We start from the raw sequence: 17,377 nt of genomic DNA on the forward strand, positions 1-17,377 counted from the left end.
AGCAATAAATGCTGGAGAGGGTGTGGAGAAAAGGGAACCCTCTTAGACTGTTGGTGGGAATGCAAACTAGTACAGGCGCTATGGAAAACAGTGTGATGATTTTTAAAAAACTGGAAATAGAACTGCCATATGACCCAGCAATCCCACTTCTGGGCATACACACTGAGGAAACCAGATCTGAAAGAGACACATGCACCCCAATGTTCATCGCAGCACTGTTATAATAGCCAGGACATGGAAGCAACCTAGATGCCCATCAGCAGATGAATGGATAAGGAAGCTGTGGCACATATACACCATGGAATATTACTCAGCTGTTAAAAAGAATTCATTTGAATCAGTCCTAATGAGATGGATGAAACTGGAGCCCATTATACAGAGTGAAGTAAGCCAGAAAGATAAAGAACATTACAGCATACTAACACATATATATGGAATTTAGAAAGATGGTAATGATAACCTTATATGCAAAACAGAAAAAGAGACACAGAAATACAGAACAGACTTTTGAACTCTGTGGGAGTTGTGAGGGTGGGATATTTCAAAAGAACAGCATGTATACTATCTATGGTGAAACAGATCACCAGCCCAGGTGGGATGCATGAGACAAGTGCTCCAGCCTGGTCCACTGGGAGGACCCGGGGGAATCGGGTGGAGAGGGAGGTGGGAGCGGGGATCGGGATGGGGAATACGTGTAAATCCATGGCTGATTCATATCAATGTATGACAAAACACACTGAAATGTTGTGAAGTGATTGGCCTCCCACTAATTAAAAAAAAAGTTAAAAAAAAAAAAAGAGAAAAGGGAAATGTGAGTATAAATGTAATTTTTTTAATTAAAAAAAATCATTCTTGACCTTCAATTATTCCGATATGGGCATGTCAACCAGCATTCTAAATGACTTATGTGGATTTTTCATATGAAAATTGCCCCTTAATAAGGAAAAAACCCAATAAGAAGGGATGGAAATGATAGAGTATACCTTTGTGTCTACTTTTGATTGGGAGTAGAAAAGGAACTTGTTGAGTCTGAATGTTCTCAGAAGAGCTGATATGAGAGAGCACACAAATGTAAAATGGCCTATTTTCCGTGTATTGGAGTGTGTGTGTGGTGTTACTGCACTATTATCATTGTGAGGGAAGAAAAGGTGAGACCTGAGATCGGAGGGGGGTCACCTCTGGAGGACCATGAGCAGACTGGAATTCAGGTAGAAGAGTTTGGGGTTTGCCCTGAAGATGTGGGCACCATGCAAGGATTCAGGGCCGAAAGCAGATTCTGAAATGTGAGTTAGACAGATGAAATGTGGAGGATGAACTGGAGATGGGAGTGTGGGTCTGAAGCTGAGAACTAGGGAGGTTATGGCTGGGATCCATGTGTGGCTGTGGGCTGGACTATGTGGATAGAGAGGACAGCAGTGGTCAGGGGCACCCTGGAGGCTGAATTCATTTACTGCATGATTGAATACGAGATGTAAGTGTCGAGGAGTTGAGTGTGACATTCACTCACTGCCTTGGTTGGGTGGAGGCACCAGTGATGCCCTCAGAGACCTGGTGAACCGCGGGGTGGGGGAGCGAGGATGGCTGGGGAGTTTTGCAAAGTACACTCTGCTCTCACAAGAGAGCACAGCTCATCCTCCTGGACCCAGAGAGCAGGCTTTACTTCTCCCAGTGACAGGCCAGGGTATGTAAGAAGCAGGATGTGTTCTGTCCCTTTGAGGTGAAGCATAGATTCATTTCTGTCCCTTCAAAGCATCCTCTGATGCATCATGTTGCTCTCCTTGTCAACCAATGGAGACTCCAGGATTCAGACAAGAATGGTCCTCATCAGAGTTCCTGATCAAGGACAGACACAGATACTAATACATATGATATACTTCCCTGAAGTGAAATAAAAATAAGACAGGAAGCAGCCTGCTAAAGTCACCAACTGCCTCAGGAAGTGGTATAGCCACCACTGAAATCTATTGATCTATCTATCTCTCTATCTACATATCCTCATGGAGAATGAAATGCAACGCACTCCAATATTCTTGCTTGGACAATCCCATGGACAGAGGGTCCTATTAGGTTTCAGTCCATCGTGTTGTAAAGAGCTGGACATGACGAAGAGACTAAGCACATCTATTATCTATCTATCCAGTTTCATTTCTTGTAATTGACATACAGCCCTGAGGTGTAGAAGCTAATGACCTGACTTACATGTATTAGGAAATGATTGCACGTTCAGATATATCACACAGCCGTGTGGTATGTGCTCACTCACAGTAGCAACAAGAAAGGAAGCCCCAGCAAGTCTTCATTTGTAGCGATCCTGAGATTTCTCTTGGTAAAACAGTTCTTGGGTGGTTTAGTTCTAAGCCAGGGGAAAGATCACACACAGAGAGCTCAATGAGCAACTAAGGCTCCATGGAGCTTGATCTTTGCCCTATTTTCCAGCTCAGTTCACACCGGGGTCCTCATGTGTTTATGCTCTTCAGCCCTCCTCTTGGTCAAGACAAGCTGCATTGTGCTACCAGTTCATAACTTAAAAGGCACAAGATTCTCAAATCCTTGGCTTTGGTGAAAAGAAGCAAAAAAGACAAAATGTGCAAAAATCGATGGATTCACACAACACGTGCAACCCTCCCCGGGGCAAGCATTCCCTCTGCAGGCCTCGGTGATCTGGAGTGGAATGTCCACTAGAACTCTCGGTGATGATGGGACTCTTTAAACATCTGCTCTGGCCAGCACCCTGGCACCTGGCCACAGGATGCTACTGAGCACATGCAATGTGGTGGGTGTGACTGAAGAACTGAACGCTTTTTTCATATACGTGTAGAGCCATTGTCTGTACCGAGTGGCTGGGTAACTACTTTATCAGCCAGCGCAGGTCCAGACTGAGGGGGAATTTGTTGTCCTGTTTCTACCCGTGGATCCCCAGCAGCCTCAGTTCACATGGCTGGGAAAATGTTGAGGGAGCGTCCTCGATGCCTCAGTAGTAAAGAATCCGCCTGCCAATGCAAGAGACATGAGAGATGTGGGTTCGATCTCCGGGTCAAGAAGATCCCCTCGAGAACGTAATGGCAACTGACTCCAGGATTCTTGCCTGGCGAATCCCAGGCACAGAGGAGCCAAGCGAACTACACACTACTCATGGGGTTGCAAAGAGTCAGTTATGACTGAATTGCCTTAGCACGCACACACAGAGCCTCATATGGCTAGTGGCACCACACTGGCTAACTCAAACAGAATATACTTCATGTTTTTATTTCGCCATCTAGCATTGCTTTCATTATTTTTCATGGAAAGCATTTTATTTTAAACATAGCAGTGTGCACATGTCAATCTTAAACTTCCAATCTATCTCTCCCCTCACCCTTCCCCTCCATAGCTCTAAGATTGTTCTCTAAGTCTACAAGTCTGTTTCTGTCTTGTAAAAATGTTCATCCTTGAAAAACATTATTGAATAGACATTTTATTTATTGGTTTTGTGTTTGTTTTAAAACAGAATAATTTGATGAAACAACTGGGAAATTTTTTATGCTTTATTGGAATTTTAGAAAAAGTAAGATGATCATATTAACCTGCGCAGTTTGTGTGATTGATTATACCATCTCCCCAAACAGTGAGATAGATAAAATGGAGTCCTAGAAGAGACAGGAGATTACTTAGAGGTTGTGTGATTTTTGAAGATGATCCTGCAATCTTGGACTCCACTGTTCACCTCAGAGCTGCTGGGCTGCTTTGGAGGAGAAGGAGGAGTGTCCACAGAGGAACCTCTTTAAAAAGAGATCTAAGTCTTTGATTTGTAGCAATCTATGTGCTCACAGCCTGGGGCCAGGTCAGGGCTCAGCACGGTCTTTCTTTACATTGAATTCTTCATAGATACTGGGCTCGGGGAAGGGGTGCAATGGGCTCAGGGAAGTGTGAGTATTCAGTCTCTCAGAGAGGGTCCTGAGGTCCAAGTGAGCGTATATCACATCATCTTCTGGAGAGTCCTGAGAGGAAGGAGGTGTGAATGATGGATTGAGATGTGATTTTCGAAGACTGGGACATTGGGCATTCGACAGGCCGATGCTATGGCAAGGGTTTGGGCTGGGAGGACTCAGTTCATTGCTCACTGCTTGGTCTTCCTTGGGCTCTCCTTCCATGATGTCAAGATCTGTGAATGAAAGAGAGTCAAGGATCTTGGGGGGTGGAGGCAGTTATTCCAGACCTCCATAACTTTGATAGGGACATCAAAGCCAGAAAAAAAAACAGGGGTGTGCCCCAGGTTGCTGAGTCTGTCTACTCCACTAAATTAAATGAAAACAAAACATTCCATCTACAAGCCCAGCCATTCACGGACTGTCTCAGGAGCCTGTGCAAACCCACAGACCCATCCTACCACTTCTGTTATGGACCATTCTCCTCTGCTTATCAGCAGATTCCCAAGATCATGTAGGGGAGAAGAACAGATGGTTGTAGTTGAGGGAAGAACAGGGCTTGGAATGTCCCTGGTGTCCAGAGATTAAGTGTCCATCTTCCAGTGCAGGCAGCCTGGGTTCTATCCTTCGTGGGAGATTTTTGATCCCACATGTCTTGAAGCAACTGAGCCCCACGTGCTACAAAAGGTGAGGGCACGAGCTCTGGAGCCTGAACCACACCCCAGACTGCAATGTGGATCCCCCATGCTGCTGCAAAGACCTGATGCAGCCAAGAAGAAATCAACACATATTTTCATAAAAAAAACAGGCTTCCATGGGTCTCTGGATGATGTTCCCTCAGAGATAACAACACTGGAAACCAGTTTTAACCTGCGGGAAGTGAAAACCTCATTCTCTGCTATGAGCCCATCTCCCCCGGGTCAGATGGTGCTGAGCTCGCCACCCTCAGGCTTACGATTTGGGGTAGAACACCAGTGACAGACAAGAGCAGCGAGGAGGATGCTGGTAGAGGTGATGGCTATGGCAAGCCCAAGGACGATGTACAGTGCACTGGAGCATTCTTGAGGAAGCCCTGTTTCTGCCAAGAAAAGCTGATTAAAGACAGCTGTAAGAAAGAGACATTGTTTCTACTCCAGGAATGAGTATCTATGCTCCTTAATTGGGAAATCACGTGTATGTCAGAGGTGCCTCTGGGAAAACATTAAGTGCAAGGGCCCAATGCAATCTCTGATCCTCCCAAATCAGCCCATCCTCTCCTCCTCCTGGGTCTACCCTGAACCTTTTCTTTATTTGCCTGGATAGACAGGACTCTGATGAGAAGCATCCATACAGGAGGTGGAAGAGTGTTGAGATGCCACCGACCATCTCTCGTCCTCTCTGGTTCTCATTGCCTCCATTTCTCCAGAAGCCCTAAGGTTCCCCTGACAGCAGCACAGGGCCCTTGAGATAGAGCACAGTGATAGAGTAAGATGTTATGGAAAAAGCCAAACAGACTTCTTGACCAACACAAAGTGATTTCGTGTACTGTAAAGCATGGGACACTTCTTGGCACTCTGGAAACAAGAATACTGCAGTGGGTTGCTGTTTCCTCCTTCAGGGGACCAGATTTTGTCAATACTCTTCACTATGACCTGTCAGTCTTGGGCAGCCCTGCACAACATGGCTCATAGCTTCATTGAGTTACACAAGCGCCTTCATCATGACAAGGCTGTGATTCACGAAAGGGAGATAGTGAACAACACAGGAGTCTGTCGAGCTGCAGCCCACGGGGTCACAAAGAGTTGTACACAACATAGCGACTGAAGAGCAACAAGAAAGCTGGGCCAGGAAGAGGGTCATCACCTGTGACAGACAGGACCAGGGGGTCGCTTGCGTCTGACCATGAGTAGGGAGAGTGAGTGAAGGAGCTTAGCACCTGTAGGCCCCGCTGTGGGCTGGGGTCCCAGGACCCAGAGGGAACTCAGCCTGGAGTGCTCCGCAGGGGCCCCACCCTCCAGCGAGTGGGCGCCCAAGGTTCTCCCCCTCCCTGAGCAGATGGAACTGGTCAAAGGGGTGCTCGGAGCTGCAGAGCAAGGTCACGTTCTCTCCTGACCTCACCACGGGGCCCCCCTGGGCTGAGAGAGAGGGTTTCTTGGACAGACCTAGAAGGAGGAGATCTTGATATTAGAGCACAATGTAACTCTAGTCCTAAATATAGGCCTAAAGCCAGAAGTGTGCAACAAGAGAAGCATTGCAATAGAAGGCCGCCCACCGCCAGGAGAGGAAGCCCCACAGAAACGAATACCCAGCGCAGGGGAAAATTCAAACATAACTTTAATAATGGACTGTCATATAATACCCTTTCTCTGAAAAGAAATAGATGTATATGACTAACTGAATCAGTCTTATGTACAACAGGAATTAGCAACGTTGTAAATCAACTAGACATCAACAAGAATAAATAAGAAAAAATATACTTTAAAAATCAACAGGACATGGGGTTCTCTCGAAAGACGGAACCTACTAGGTTCTGCTGGGACCATCATAAAACATGGTATTGACCCAGAAACAGACATTATGGCCTGGAAATTGCCAGAATCTCACAGGATCTTTGACCACTTCAAACTTGAGGGAGTGTTCAGCACTGCCCTGCCCACCCCCAGGGGCTGGAAGGGACTCCTTAGTGGGGAGGGTTGGCAGGGACCACTCCTTCCTCTTTGTGCAGAAGGACACATTAAACCACAAGGCTGAGCAACTTCAAGGTGTAGACCTCCATCCTGACCACCCAGGGCCAGACTGCAAAGGTGTCTGGTATCACAGAGCTCCTGACAGAGGAAGGGAGCTCTGACATGAAGGCAAGAAACCAGCCCCTTAACCAACCATCATTGGCTGCCTGATCCAGGAACTGCCCGGGTCCCTGCTCTGGTACATCTTTCTCCATTGGTCGTTCTTTCACGTTCTTGCTTCACTCTGTCACTGGCTGTGTCTTCTCTTTAGCACATGGCAGGTGCTCTGTTCTCTTTTCCCTTCCGTGTTCACACCTCCTCTCTCTCTGGTTTGTTCCCCTTCCTGAGTGTGTGAGCATCTCTGCACGCCTGTCATTGTCTCCCGGTACTGATGCTGGACTGGACACCAGACCTACTGTGACACAGACAGCAGAGGGAACTGCTCTGGACACACTCACCTGTGATGACGATGTCGACAGGGTCACTGGGGGCTGACCACTCATAGGGGGAGCGGCTGAGAGAGCTGTAGCATCTGTAGGTGCCCACACTCGCCAAAGTCATGGGGCCAATGGAGAAGTCAGCTGGGGCACGCCCACCCGTGAACGTCTCTCCATGTCTCTGGAAATGCCCGTTGCTGCCTTTTTTGTGCAGCATAAATTTGTCCAGCAGCAGCGGTGAGTGACAGTGGAGGGTCACATTCTCTCCCGCCTGCACGAGGGGGCCTGGGTGGGCTGAGATGTAGGGTTTTGTGAACACAACTAGGAGCAAAGAGGTTGTGAGCTTCAGTGAGTCACCCTGTCTCAGCTCTTCCCCTGAGAGCTGAAGGTGTGAAAAATATCCCCGTGAACCACCAAAGCCAATTACCCTTCCTGTGTGTTCTGTTGCATTTTCTCTAGCCTTGTTCTCAGGTCTGGCTCATGCTTTTCTGTTTCTCTTTGCTCAAGATCTCCAGCCTCCTCTGTGCTTATTCTAAGCTCTTTAGCTGCTGGATCTGCTCTCAGCTTCATGCAAGCATGCTGTCACTTCAGTTGTGTCCGACTCTGTGGGGTCCCATGGACTGTAGCCCGCCAGGCTCCTCTGTCCCTGAGATTCTCCAGGCGAGAATACTGGAGTGGGTTGCCATGCTCTCAGCCTCTTCCCATCCCTAATTTGCATTTGAGGGGCTGGGGTGGTTCTCAGGATGCATACCCTGTCTCCCTTCACATACATCTCTTATAACGTGAGTGATGACTGGCAAAATTAGGAAGGCAGTGGAGAAAAAGTGGAACATTTCCCATCTCTGACCCCACCTCATGCCTTTGGAGACATTGCTGGGATTCCTCCGTGGGGCTCCAGCTCCTTCACAGGGGACTACAGCTCCCTATTGGGTGGCAGGTTGTGGATCAGGGTCATTCCCTTCCTCCCTGCTGGCAGGCAGTGGTCGCATCCTGTCTAACTAAAGCCTAGGGAGGTCCTCCTTCCGGAGCTGGGGCACCCATCCCTCTATTCAAACCCTGAGTTTAAACTCTCAGAGTGGGTTCTCTTTCCCTGGTTAGGTTCTGGCTGGGAATCCTGAGGACGTCTTTGGCTGCACTGGCACGTGGACCTAGCATAGGATTGCCTGCAGGCTCGGCCATCCCGGGCTAGGCTGGACCCCTCCTACCTGTGACCACAATCTGCAGGGGGTCACTGTGTGTGGACCACACAGAGAGAGACATGTAGGTTCCAGTACACGTGTAGGACCCGGCATGTTCTCTGGTCACCGGGCCAAGGGTGAAGGTGTTGACATGATGTCCCTGGAGCTTGGGCAAACTGGTCCCATCTCTTTTGAACAGTCTGAATATTGCAAAAGGAGAACGGGAGTGACACTGAAGAGTCACAGTCTGTCCTAAGGGAACCACGGGGCTTGGCCAGGCTGACAAAGAGGGCTTGTCATATTCACCTAGGACAGAAGGAGGCACAGGCTTTGAGAGGCAAATAGGAACAGTCTCCTCTCCCCGCTGCCCCAATGGGTGCTTCCACTTCAATTCTTGCAAGTTTCCTCCCCTAAAGTGCATCATCGTGGTTCTAAAGGACACCTGGGGCTTGGGGACAGATAGAGACACAGTCAACCCAGGACGGACATCACGGAGATTCTAAGAATATGATTCTCAGAGGTGATTCTTCTCAAGAGAAGAATCATTCCTCAGGTTGACAAAATTTTGAGAACCTTTCTCTCGAAACACAAGACACTGGGGATTCCCTGGCAGCCCAGTGATTAGGACTTGGCACTTTCTCTGCCAAGGGCCGGGGTTGATCCCTGATCAGGGAACTAAGATCCTGCAAGCTGCACACTGCAGGCTAAAAAAACACCACAGAGAAATTGATGCATGGAAAATAAGTGAAAGGACTTCCTTGTTCGATTTGTTAAAGCTCAAAGGGTACAAAATCTTCCAGCAATGCAGGAGAGCAGGGTACAATCCCTGAACTGGCAAGATCCCCTGGGCAAGGAAATGGCAGCCACCTCCAATATTCTTGCCTGGAAAAGCCCATGGACAGAGGAGCCTGCTGAGCTACAGATCATGGGTCGCAAAAAGTTGGATATGACTGAGTGACTTACAGTAACACAACTAAGAAGAGAAAAAGCCACCTGACTGAAAAGAAGGAAGAAAACCATGAACCCCGCTCCTTTGTTAGCTAGCCTCCATCAAATGTGTGATCAGGCCCAGGTGGCCCTGCCTGATGCCCAGCCCCTCCCCTGGGGTCAGGTCTAGAGGGCGGTCCTGCAGATCCTGTGGTGAATGGCCGGTAGGAGATGCCACCTTGTTGGGAGAGGGGTCTGTGGGCTGCAGCCCCTTGCTCCCCTCTCATGATAGTAATGGCAGTCAGGGGGCCCAGCTCCCAGCTCCCAGACTTCACACTGTCCCTTCAGGTCCAGAGTCCAGAGCTGGGCTAACCTCTGGGGAGAGTGAAGGTGAGTATCAAGGCCAGTAGAGGACCTGGGATCCACAGGGCACACGGCTCTCACTCTACTTACAGGGGTCTCACCCTGCCCCCCAGTGTCATCTGCCTCAGCCCCGACTGCTCTGCTCAACACAGAAATAAGGGATGGGGAGGACTCACCCACAGGTGCCCAGATCCTCAGACTGACACAGAATCCTAGAAGGAAAAGCCCGTCAGAGATGGCTTGTCCCGATGGACCCCACGCTCCTTGCACCCTCATCCAGGGAACCTGGTCAGTGGTGTGAAGACCCCCGATTTCCACCAAAACCTCTCCTACCTTGTCTTTCCAGACTCACCAAGACTCAGGAGGCTGGGGAGTGTGGGCCACATGGCTCTGCTTCTGTGAGGCAGGAGGCAGGACTGAGCAAAGCTGACTGAGTCACAGGATGCGGAAGAGGGTTGGTGTTGTTCATACAGTCAGCCTGGTGCAGGTCACAGGGGAAGATGGGCAGCCTCCTCTCATGCCAGGGATGGAAGTCTGTCTGAGCCTCGTCACTGAGGTCACCTCATGACCTGAGCGTCACTTTTTGTTTCCCTGAACACTATGAACATAGGAGGATTTGAACAGGTCTTGCTGCATTTAGGAAGTAGTCATGGTGATTCTGTATATACCATGCAGCATGCTTTTCCCAAGCTCATGATAAATGTCATTAACCTTAAGTCTTTGCAGAAGAGAAATCACATGTACCCACCTCGTATCTCAGGTTCAGTGCAGGTTTCCAATTAAAGTCTCATTAATAGAGACTTTGATTCTGCATTCTTATAAGAGGAACAGTCATGCATATTATGGCTCTTTGAAAATATTAAAAAATTCTATATTGTAATATATGTGATTAAGAAACTAGCTGTGTGAGTTTCAGCTATTCAACAAAGTGAATCAGTTATACCTATGCATGCATCTATTGCTTTCAAACTCTTTTCCCACTTAGGTAGTTACAGCATATTAAGTAGAATTCTCCGTTTTTACAGTAGGTCCTTGTTGGTCATCCATCTTAAATACACCCATATATATATATCAATCCTAAACTTCCAAGCTAACTTCCCCTTGAGACTATCCCTCCTGGTAACCATAAGTTCATTCTCTGTGTGTCTGTTTTGTAAATAAGCTCATTGTTTTAGATGTCACAAAGAAGTGATATCATGTGACATTTGTCTTTCTCTGACTCTTCTTCATCTGAAATTATTTCATGACTGTGAGTGGAAACTTTGCACACACACACACTCTGTCTCTCTCTCTTGCTCCGTTTCCAATCCAAGGACCACACATGTACACAAAGATAACGTGTGTAAAGAGCACGGTGGCATTTTTTTGGGAGGGGGATTTGTTCTGCCTGAAAAGGTGGACAACCTTGCTTACTACATACTCAAATGAACACAAAATATGTCAAGTAAAGACTTTCAAGCTCCAGAATGCTTGAGTGAGGGGCATATCTCCAATCAACTCCAAACAGGGACAAAATGACCCAGTTGTTTCAGGACTCCAAGGGCAGACATACACCCAGTTCAGCTGTTGTTCACAGACAGGAAAGAATCTCAGTAAGGGCAGCGATTCCAGACCATTTTGCTGGGGGTGGGGGTTGTTAACATTAGTGATGTGCCCTACGTAATAAATCTGGTCTCCTCTTGATAATTATATATGTAATGGAGTAACAGTCCAGTCACCCTTTTCAAAATTTCTGTTTATTTACTTAATATCATGTTTCAGAATTGATCTGTGTTCTTTGTTATTTCAGTCTGTGCATTTTTACTGCCAAGTAATGTTTCATTGCAGGTATATAAACCACAAATTTTTAAAAATTAAGAAAAATTTTGGACTATAGTTTATGTCTCCTGTACAGAAAACTGATTCAGCTCCACATATATATTCTTTTCCATTATGATTTATGGCAAGATACTGACTAGAATCCCCTGTGCCATGCTGTAGGACCTCAATGTTAATCCATTTTATGTGTAAATAGATTTCATCTGCTCATCCCAAACTCCCAATCCTTCCCTCCCCCTTGGCACCCACAAGCCTGTTCTCTGTGTCTGGGATTCTGTTCCTGTTTCATTGATATGTTCCTTTTAGAGTCCACATATGGGTGATATCATATGATAATTGTCTTTCTCTTTCTGTCTTACTTCACTTATTATGTTAATCTCCAGGTCCATCCATGCTGCTGCAAATCTCATGATTTCATTTTTTCAATGTCTGAGTAGTATTTCATTGTGTGTGTGTGTATAGGCATATAAAACATCTTCTTTATCCATTCATCTGTCGATGGACATTTAGGCTGTTCCCATGTCTTGACTATTTCAAGTTGTGCTGCTATGAACACAGGGGTGCATGAATCTTTTCAAGGCACAGTTTTGTCATAGATATATGCTCAGGATTGGAATTGTTGGGTCAAATGGAAACTCAGTTTTTAGTTTTTTGAGGAACCTCCATACTGTTTTCCACAGTGGCTGCACCAGTTTACACTATCCCAACAGTGTAAGAGGGTTTCCCACTCCTCCACATGCTCTCCAGCATCTATTTTTCATCAACTGTTTAATGATGGCCCTTCTGATTGGTATGAAGTGGTACCTAATTGCAGTGTCAAATGGCCTTTCTCTACTAATGAGCAATGCTGAGCATCTTTCCATATGCCTGTTGGCCATTGTGTATCTTCTTTTAAACCACAGATATCAATTGTGAGCGTGATGTCTTTGGTTTTTGTCTAAAATGAACGACACCTCTGCTAAAGCTTCATGAATGTGCTCTGAGTCCAACCTCACATTTCTTGTCATGAGACAGAGTGATGAGATCTTCAGGAAAGGAATGGCGACTTTATTTGGAAAGCCAGCAGATCAACAAGATGGTGAACTCGTTCTCCAAAGAATCATCCTATCTGAGCTAGATGGGCTTTTTGGGAAGAGAACACTGGTAAGTGTTTACTGAATATAAAGTAACCCTAGCCCATGGGGAAGAATAGAAGGCAATGGCACCCCACTCCAGTACTCTTGCCTGGAGAATCCCATGGCTGGAGGAGCCTGGTAGGCTGCAGTCCATGGGGTCACACAGAGTCGGACACAACTGATGAAGTTAGCAGCAGCAGCAGCATGTGGAAGAAAATTCCAAGGACAAGAGAGAACTGTACAGATTAAATACCCACCTGTGAACTCACACTTTCACACTTACACTCACAGTCACACTCTACAAAAGGAGGAGGTGTAGTTGGTGGTTGCAATGCTTTAATTAATTCATTAATGGCTGTACTGGGCACAGGCTTTCTCTAGTTGCGCGAAGGGGGCGCTGCTGTTTGCTGTGGCGCAGGGTCTTCTCATTGCCGTGGCTTCTCTTGTTGTAGAGCACCCTCCCTAGGCACATGGGCTTGTGGCCCACGTGTTAAACTGCCCCGGGGCATGTGCAATCTTCCCAGTCCTGGGATCAGGCCCGTGTCCCCTGCATTGGCAGGCAGATTCCCAACCACTGGACCACCAGGGAAGTCCTGTTACAAGCTTTTTTCCCCCCTTAATTTATTTACTTTTAATTTAAGGACAACTACAATTTTGTTAGTTTCTCCCATACATCAACATGTATCAGTCATAGCTTACATCCCCTGCACTGTGGAAAACTTTTAATCTTGGAATCCTTTGTTCTCAAAGCTGTCCATGTAGGTGTGGTCATAATACCCCTTTAAGCCCCCAGAAAAACAAAAGGTTCTGTCTGTTCTGCCACTTTTTATCTCTTTACAAAAGGGAAAGTGTTATACCTTTCAAGTTTAGAGCCTTGAGAATAGTCTTAGTCCCTGAGTCATGTCTGACTCTTTGTGATCCCATGGGCTGCAGCCTGCCAGCTTCCTCTGTGCATGGGGATTCTCTAGGCAAGAATACTGGGGTGGGTTGCCATCTCCTTCTCCAGGAGATCTTCCCAATCCAGGGATCGAGCTCAGGTCTCCCGCCTTGCAGGTGGATTCTCTATCATCTGAGTCACCAGGGAAGCCCAGCAGTAGATAATGTGATTCAATATTTCCTCCCACAATTCACGTTGCCACTGTTTTCCATTAACTTTTAACGTGGACCTGGTGGGACTTTGGCATCGTGCTTTCACTGCCAGTGTTGCATAATACTGAGGAATATACCATAAATTTTAAAATAGGAGTTTGAACACAATGCTAGGTTTCTAATTCAAAAGAGATGTGCATCAAGCAACAAAGATTTACTGTATAGCACGGGGAACCACAGTCAATATGTTGCCATAACCTAAAATGGAAAATAATCTGAAAAATAATGTATGCGTATTTGTATAACTGAAACTCACTTTGCGGTGCACCTGAAACACTGTAAGTCACTGCACTTCAATAAAATATATTTATGAGATTAAGAAATGGAACCAGTAAAATGAATAAATTTTAAAACAAAGTGAAAGAAAATGAAGTCACTCGGTCGTGTCTGACTCTGCAACCCTATGGACTGTAGGCTGGCAGGCTCCAATGTTCATGGGATTTTCCAGGCAGGAATACTGGAATGCGTCGCCATTTCCTTCACTAAATAGTGCAAGCCAACTGCAGCATACTCCCTGATGGTTTGTGTACTCACTCTCACACTCCAACTCTGCACATGGTGTATTCACACGGGCACCTTGAAACTGCCCAAAAGAGTCTCAGCCCAGATGGTGGTTTTGTAGAAGGTCCCTGGAAGGAAGTCAGAGGCTGAGCCCAGGAGCTCCCCACCCCTCACTCCCCAGTTCAGCTCAGGAGCCCTTCCAGGTTTCACCAGCATCACTCCAGAATCCTAGTGCCCCCACGTCCTCCCCCACCATTTCCTGGGACTGAAGTGAGATATGGCGACCCAGGAGCCCTGGGAAGACTCACCTGCAGGGTTCAGGGTCCTCTGGCCCAGACGTAGCTCTGGAAGTGAGAGAATTTCCACTGAAAGCTTGGGCTGATTCTCTCCCCATCAGGATCCCTGTCCCCTCCAGCTGCCTGAGCCCTGAGGTTCCTGTGAACTGGGGGTGGGGGGTGGGCGTCCCATGTCCTCTTGCAGTCTCCTCCCAGCTCTCCACATCTGGCTAGGGCAGAGAAGCCCAGGGAGGATGGAAAGCATGTCTGCACCTCTGAGCACCCAGACACCTCCACCCCTGCCCTGTACAGATGAGGAGACCACGGGGCCCTAGAGGACAAACAGGATGAGGTCCCTGGGGGGCTGCCGCCGCCCCCTCTGGGTTCCCACGGCTGTGGACCCACAGCAAGGGGGCCCCTCCGTGGACCTGGCTCCGATGTCTCCAGACAGGGCTCAGGAGGCATCTCAGCCCAGACCTGAGGCCTCACCTCTCTCTTTCTGCCCGGTCTGACCGCCTGCTCTAAGGGTGGGGCCCATGTTCTCGTCCTGAGTCAGCCCCAGACAGTCTGGCTCCAACTAGGCCTCAGAGATTTATTTTCCCAGTCCCCTCCAGAAATGGAATTTACTTCTCATCTTGGGTCAGTTCATAAAGTATTGCAGAGCACCTACTGTGTACCAGGCATTGGTGTCACACAGCAGAAATACACCCTTGACCCAGTTAAAGCCATCTTCTGTAGGTGCTTGAAGAATTCAGATTCTGCAGAATGCAAGCATCAAATGCTAATAATCAATTATTTTTTAAAAGAAGAAATATGAGAATAACTGGGGTCTATATCTACACTGTAGACATTCGGAAAAATGAATTGCATAGCCTCTGGTCCCAGCACTTCATGGCAAACAAACAAAAAAAAAATTTAGGGGAAAAGTGGCAACTGTGACAGATTTTCTTTTTTTTGGGCTCCAAAATTACTGTGGCTAGTAACTGCAGCCATGAAATTAAAAGACCTTTCCCCTTGGAGGAAAAGCTGTGACAACGCTAGACAGCACATTAGAAAGGACTGTGCCAACAGAGGTCCTTATAGTCAAAGCTGTGGTTCCTAGTAGGTCTATATGGATGTGAGAGTTGGACATAAAGAAGGCCGAGCACTGAAGAACATGCTTTTAGACCGTGGTGCTGGGGAAGACTCTTGAGAGTCGCTTGGACAGCAAGGAGATCAAACCCATCAATCCTAAAGGAAATCAACCCTGAGAGTATTCATTGGTAGTACTGATGGTGAAGCTAAAGCTGCAATAATTTGACCACATTATGCAAAGAACTGACTATTGGAAAAGACCCTGATGCTAGGAAAGATTGAGGGCAAGAGGAGAAGAGGGCAACAGAGGATGAGATGGTTGGATGGCATGATTGACTCAATGGACTTGAGTTTGAGAAAACTCTGGAAGATAGTGAAAGACAGAGAAGCCTGGCGAGCTGCAGTCCATGGTCACAAAAGTAACGCATGACTTAGTGACTGAACAACAACGGAGTCTACACTGTTAACTTGAGGGAATAGCTGCTTGAAGAGGTGTGGACACCATGGGGGAGGAGCAAGTACATTCTAGAGAGAAAAGAACATTCCATAGACCCCTGGGGACACAAGGAGTTACTGAGGGGAGAGGGGAGTTGGTGGTGGTCATGTACAGTGCTGTCCTCTGTTCAAGAATGATGGAGAATATTTTTAAGAGAAATGGAATATACAAGCAAAAGATTCTAATGATAAAAAAAATTATGATGATCACATGTTATTAGCAGCTATAGAGAAAAAGGAAATGAGACTATAAATTTACTTTTTTTTAAATTAAAAAGAAATAACCCTTGATCTTCAATTATTTCAACATGGGTGTGTCAACCAGCATTCTAAGTGATTTATGTGGATTTTTCATATTAAAATTGCCCCTTAATAAGGCAAAAACCCATTAACAAGTGATGGAAATGATAGTGTCTACCTTTGTGTCTACTTTCGATTAGGAGTAGAAAAGGAACTTGTTGAGTCTGAGTGTTCTCAGAAGAGATGGTATGAGAGAAAACACAAATGTTCAATGGCCCATTTTCCATGTGTGTATTTTTGGTAAAGCATCACTACAAACAAAGCTACTGGAGTTGATGGAATTCCAGTTGAGCTATTTCAAATCCTGAAAGATGATGCTGTGAAAGTGCTACACTCAATATCCCAGCAAATTTGGAAAACTCAGCAGTGGCCACAGCACTGGGAAAGGTCAGTTTTCATTCCAATCCCTAAGAAAGGCAATGCCAAAAGAGTGCTCAAACTACCACACAAATGCACTCATCTCACACGCTAGTAAGGTAATGCTCAAAATTCTCCAAGCCAGGCTTCAGCAATACATGAACCGTGAACTTCTAGATGTTCAAGCTGGTTTTAGAAAAGGCAGAGGAACCAGAGATCAAATTGCCAACATCATCTCGATCATCAAAAAAGCAAGAGAGTTCCAGAAAAACATCTATTTCTGCTTTATTGACTATGCCAAAGCCTTTGCCTGTGTGGATCACAGTAAACTGTGGAAAATTATGAAAGAGATGGGAATACCAGACCACCTGACCTGCCTCTTGAGAAACCTGTATGCAGGTGAGGAAGCAACAGTTAGAACTGGTCATGGAGCAGCAGACTGGTTCCAAATAGGAAGAGGAGTTCGTCAAGGCTGTATATTGTCACTCTGCTCATTTAACTTATATGCAGAGAACATCATGAGAAACGCTGGGCTGGAGGAAGCACAAGTTGGAATCAAGATTGCCAGGAGAAATATCAGCAACCTTAGATATGCAGATGACACCACCCTTATGGCAGAAAGTGAAGAAGATCTAAAGAGCCTCTTGATGTAAGTGAAAGAGGAGAGTGAAAAAGTTGGTTTAAGCTCAACATTCAGAAAACTAAGATCGTGGCCTCTGGTCGCATCACTTCATGGCAAATACATGGGGAAACAGTGGAAACAGTGGCTGATTTTATT

At 46.6% G+C, this 17,377-nt stretch overlaps 1 protein-coding gene across 1 annotated transcript; it reads right to left on the reverse strand.

Annotated features, from left to right (window-relative positions):
* Nucleotides 1-3,509: 3,509 nt before the first annotated feature.
* On the reverse strand, nucleotides 3,510-14,911 carry LOC133055224 (putative killer cell immunoglobulin-like receptor-like protein KIR3DX1). The gene is made up of 6 exons (XM_061140650.1): nucleotides 14,863-14,911; nucleotides 9,849-9,872; nucleotides 9,692-9,727; nucleotides 8,253-8,531; nucleotides 7,069-7,368; nucleotides 3,510-4,141 (listed from the first exon to the last, which is right to left on the reverse strand). Exons 1-6 carry the CDS (start codon nucleotides 14,909-14,911, stop codon nucleotides 3,822-3,824), a joined length of 1,008 nt encoding a protein of 335 aa, XP_060996633.1. The 3' UTR covers nucleotides 3,510-3,821.
* Nucleotides 14,912-17,377: the final 2,466 nt, after the last annotated feature.

The sequence above is a fragment of the Dama dama genome, chromosome 4, assembly GCF_033118175.1.
Source record: "Dama dama isolate Ldn47 chromosome 4, ASM3311817v1, whole genome shotgun sequence".
NCBI lineage: Eukaryota > Metazoa > Chordata > Mammalia > Artiodactyla > Cervidae > Dama > Dama dama.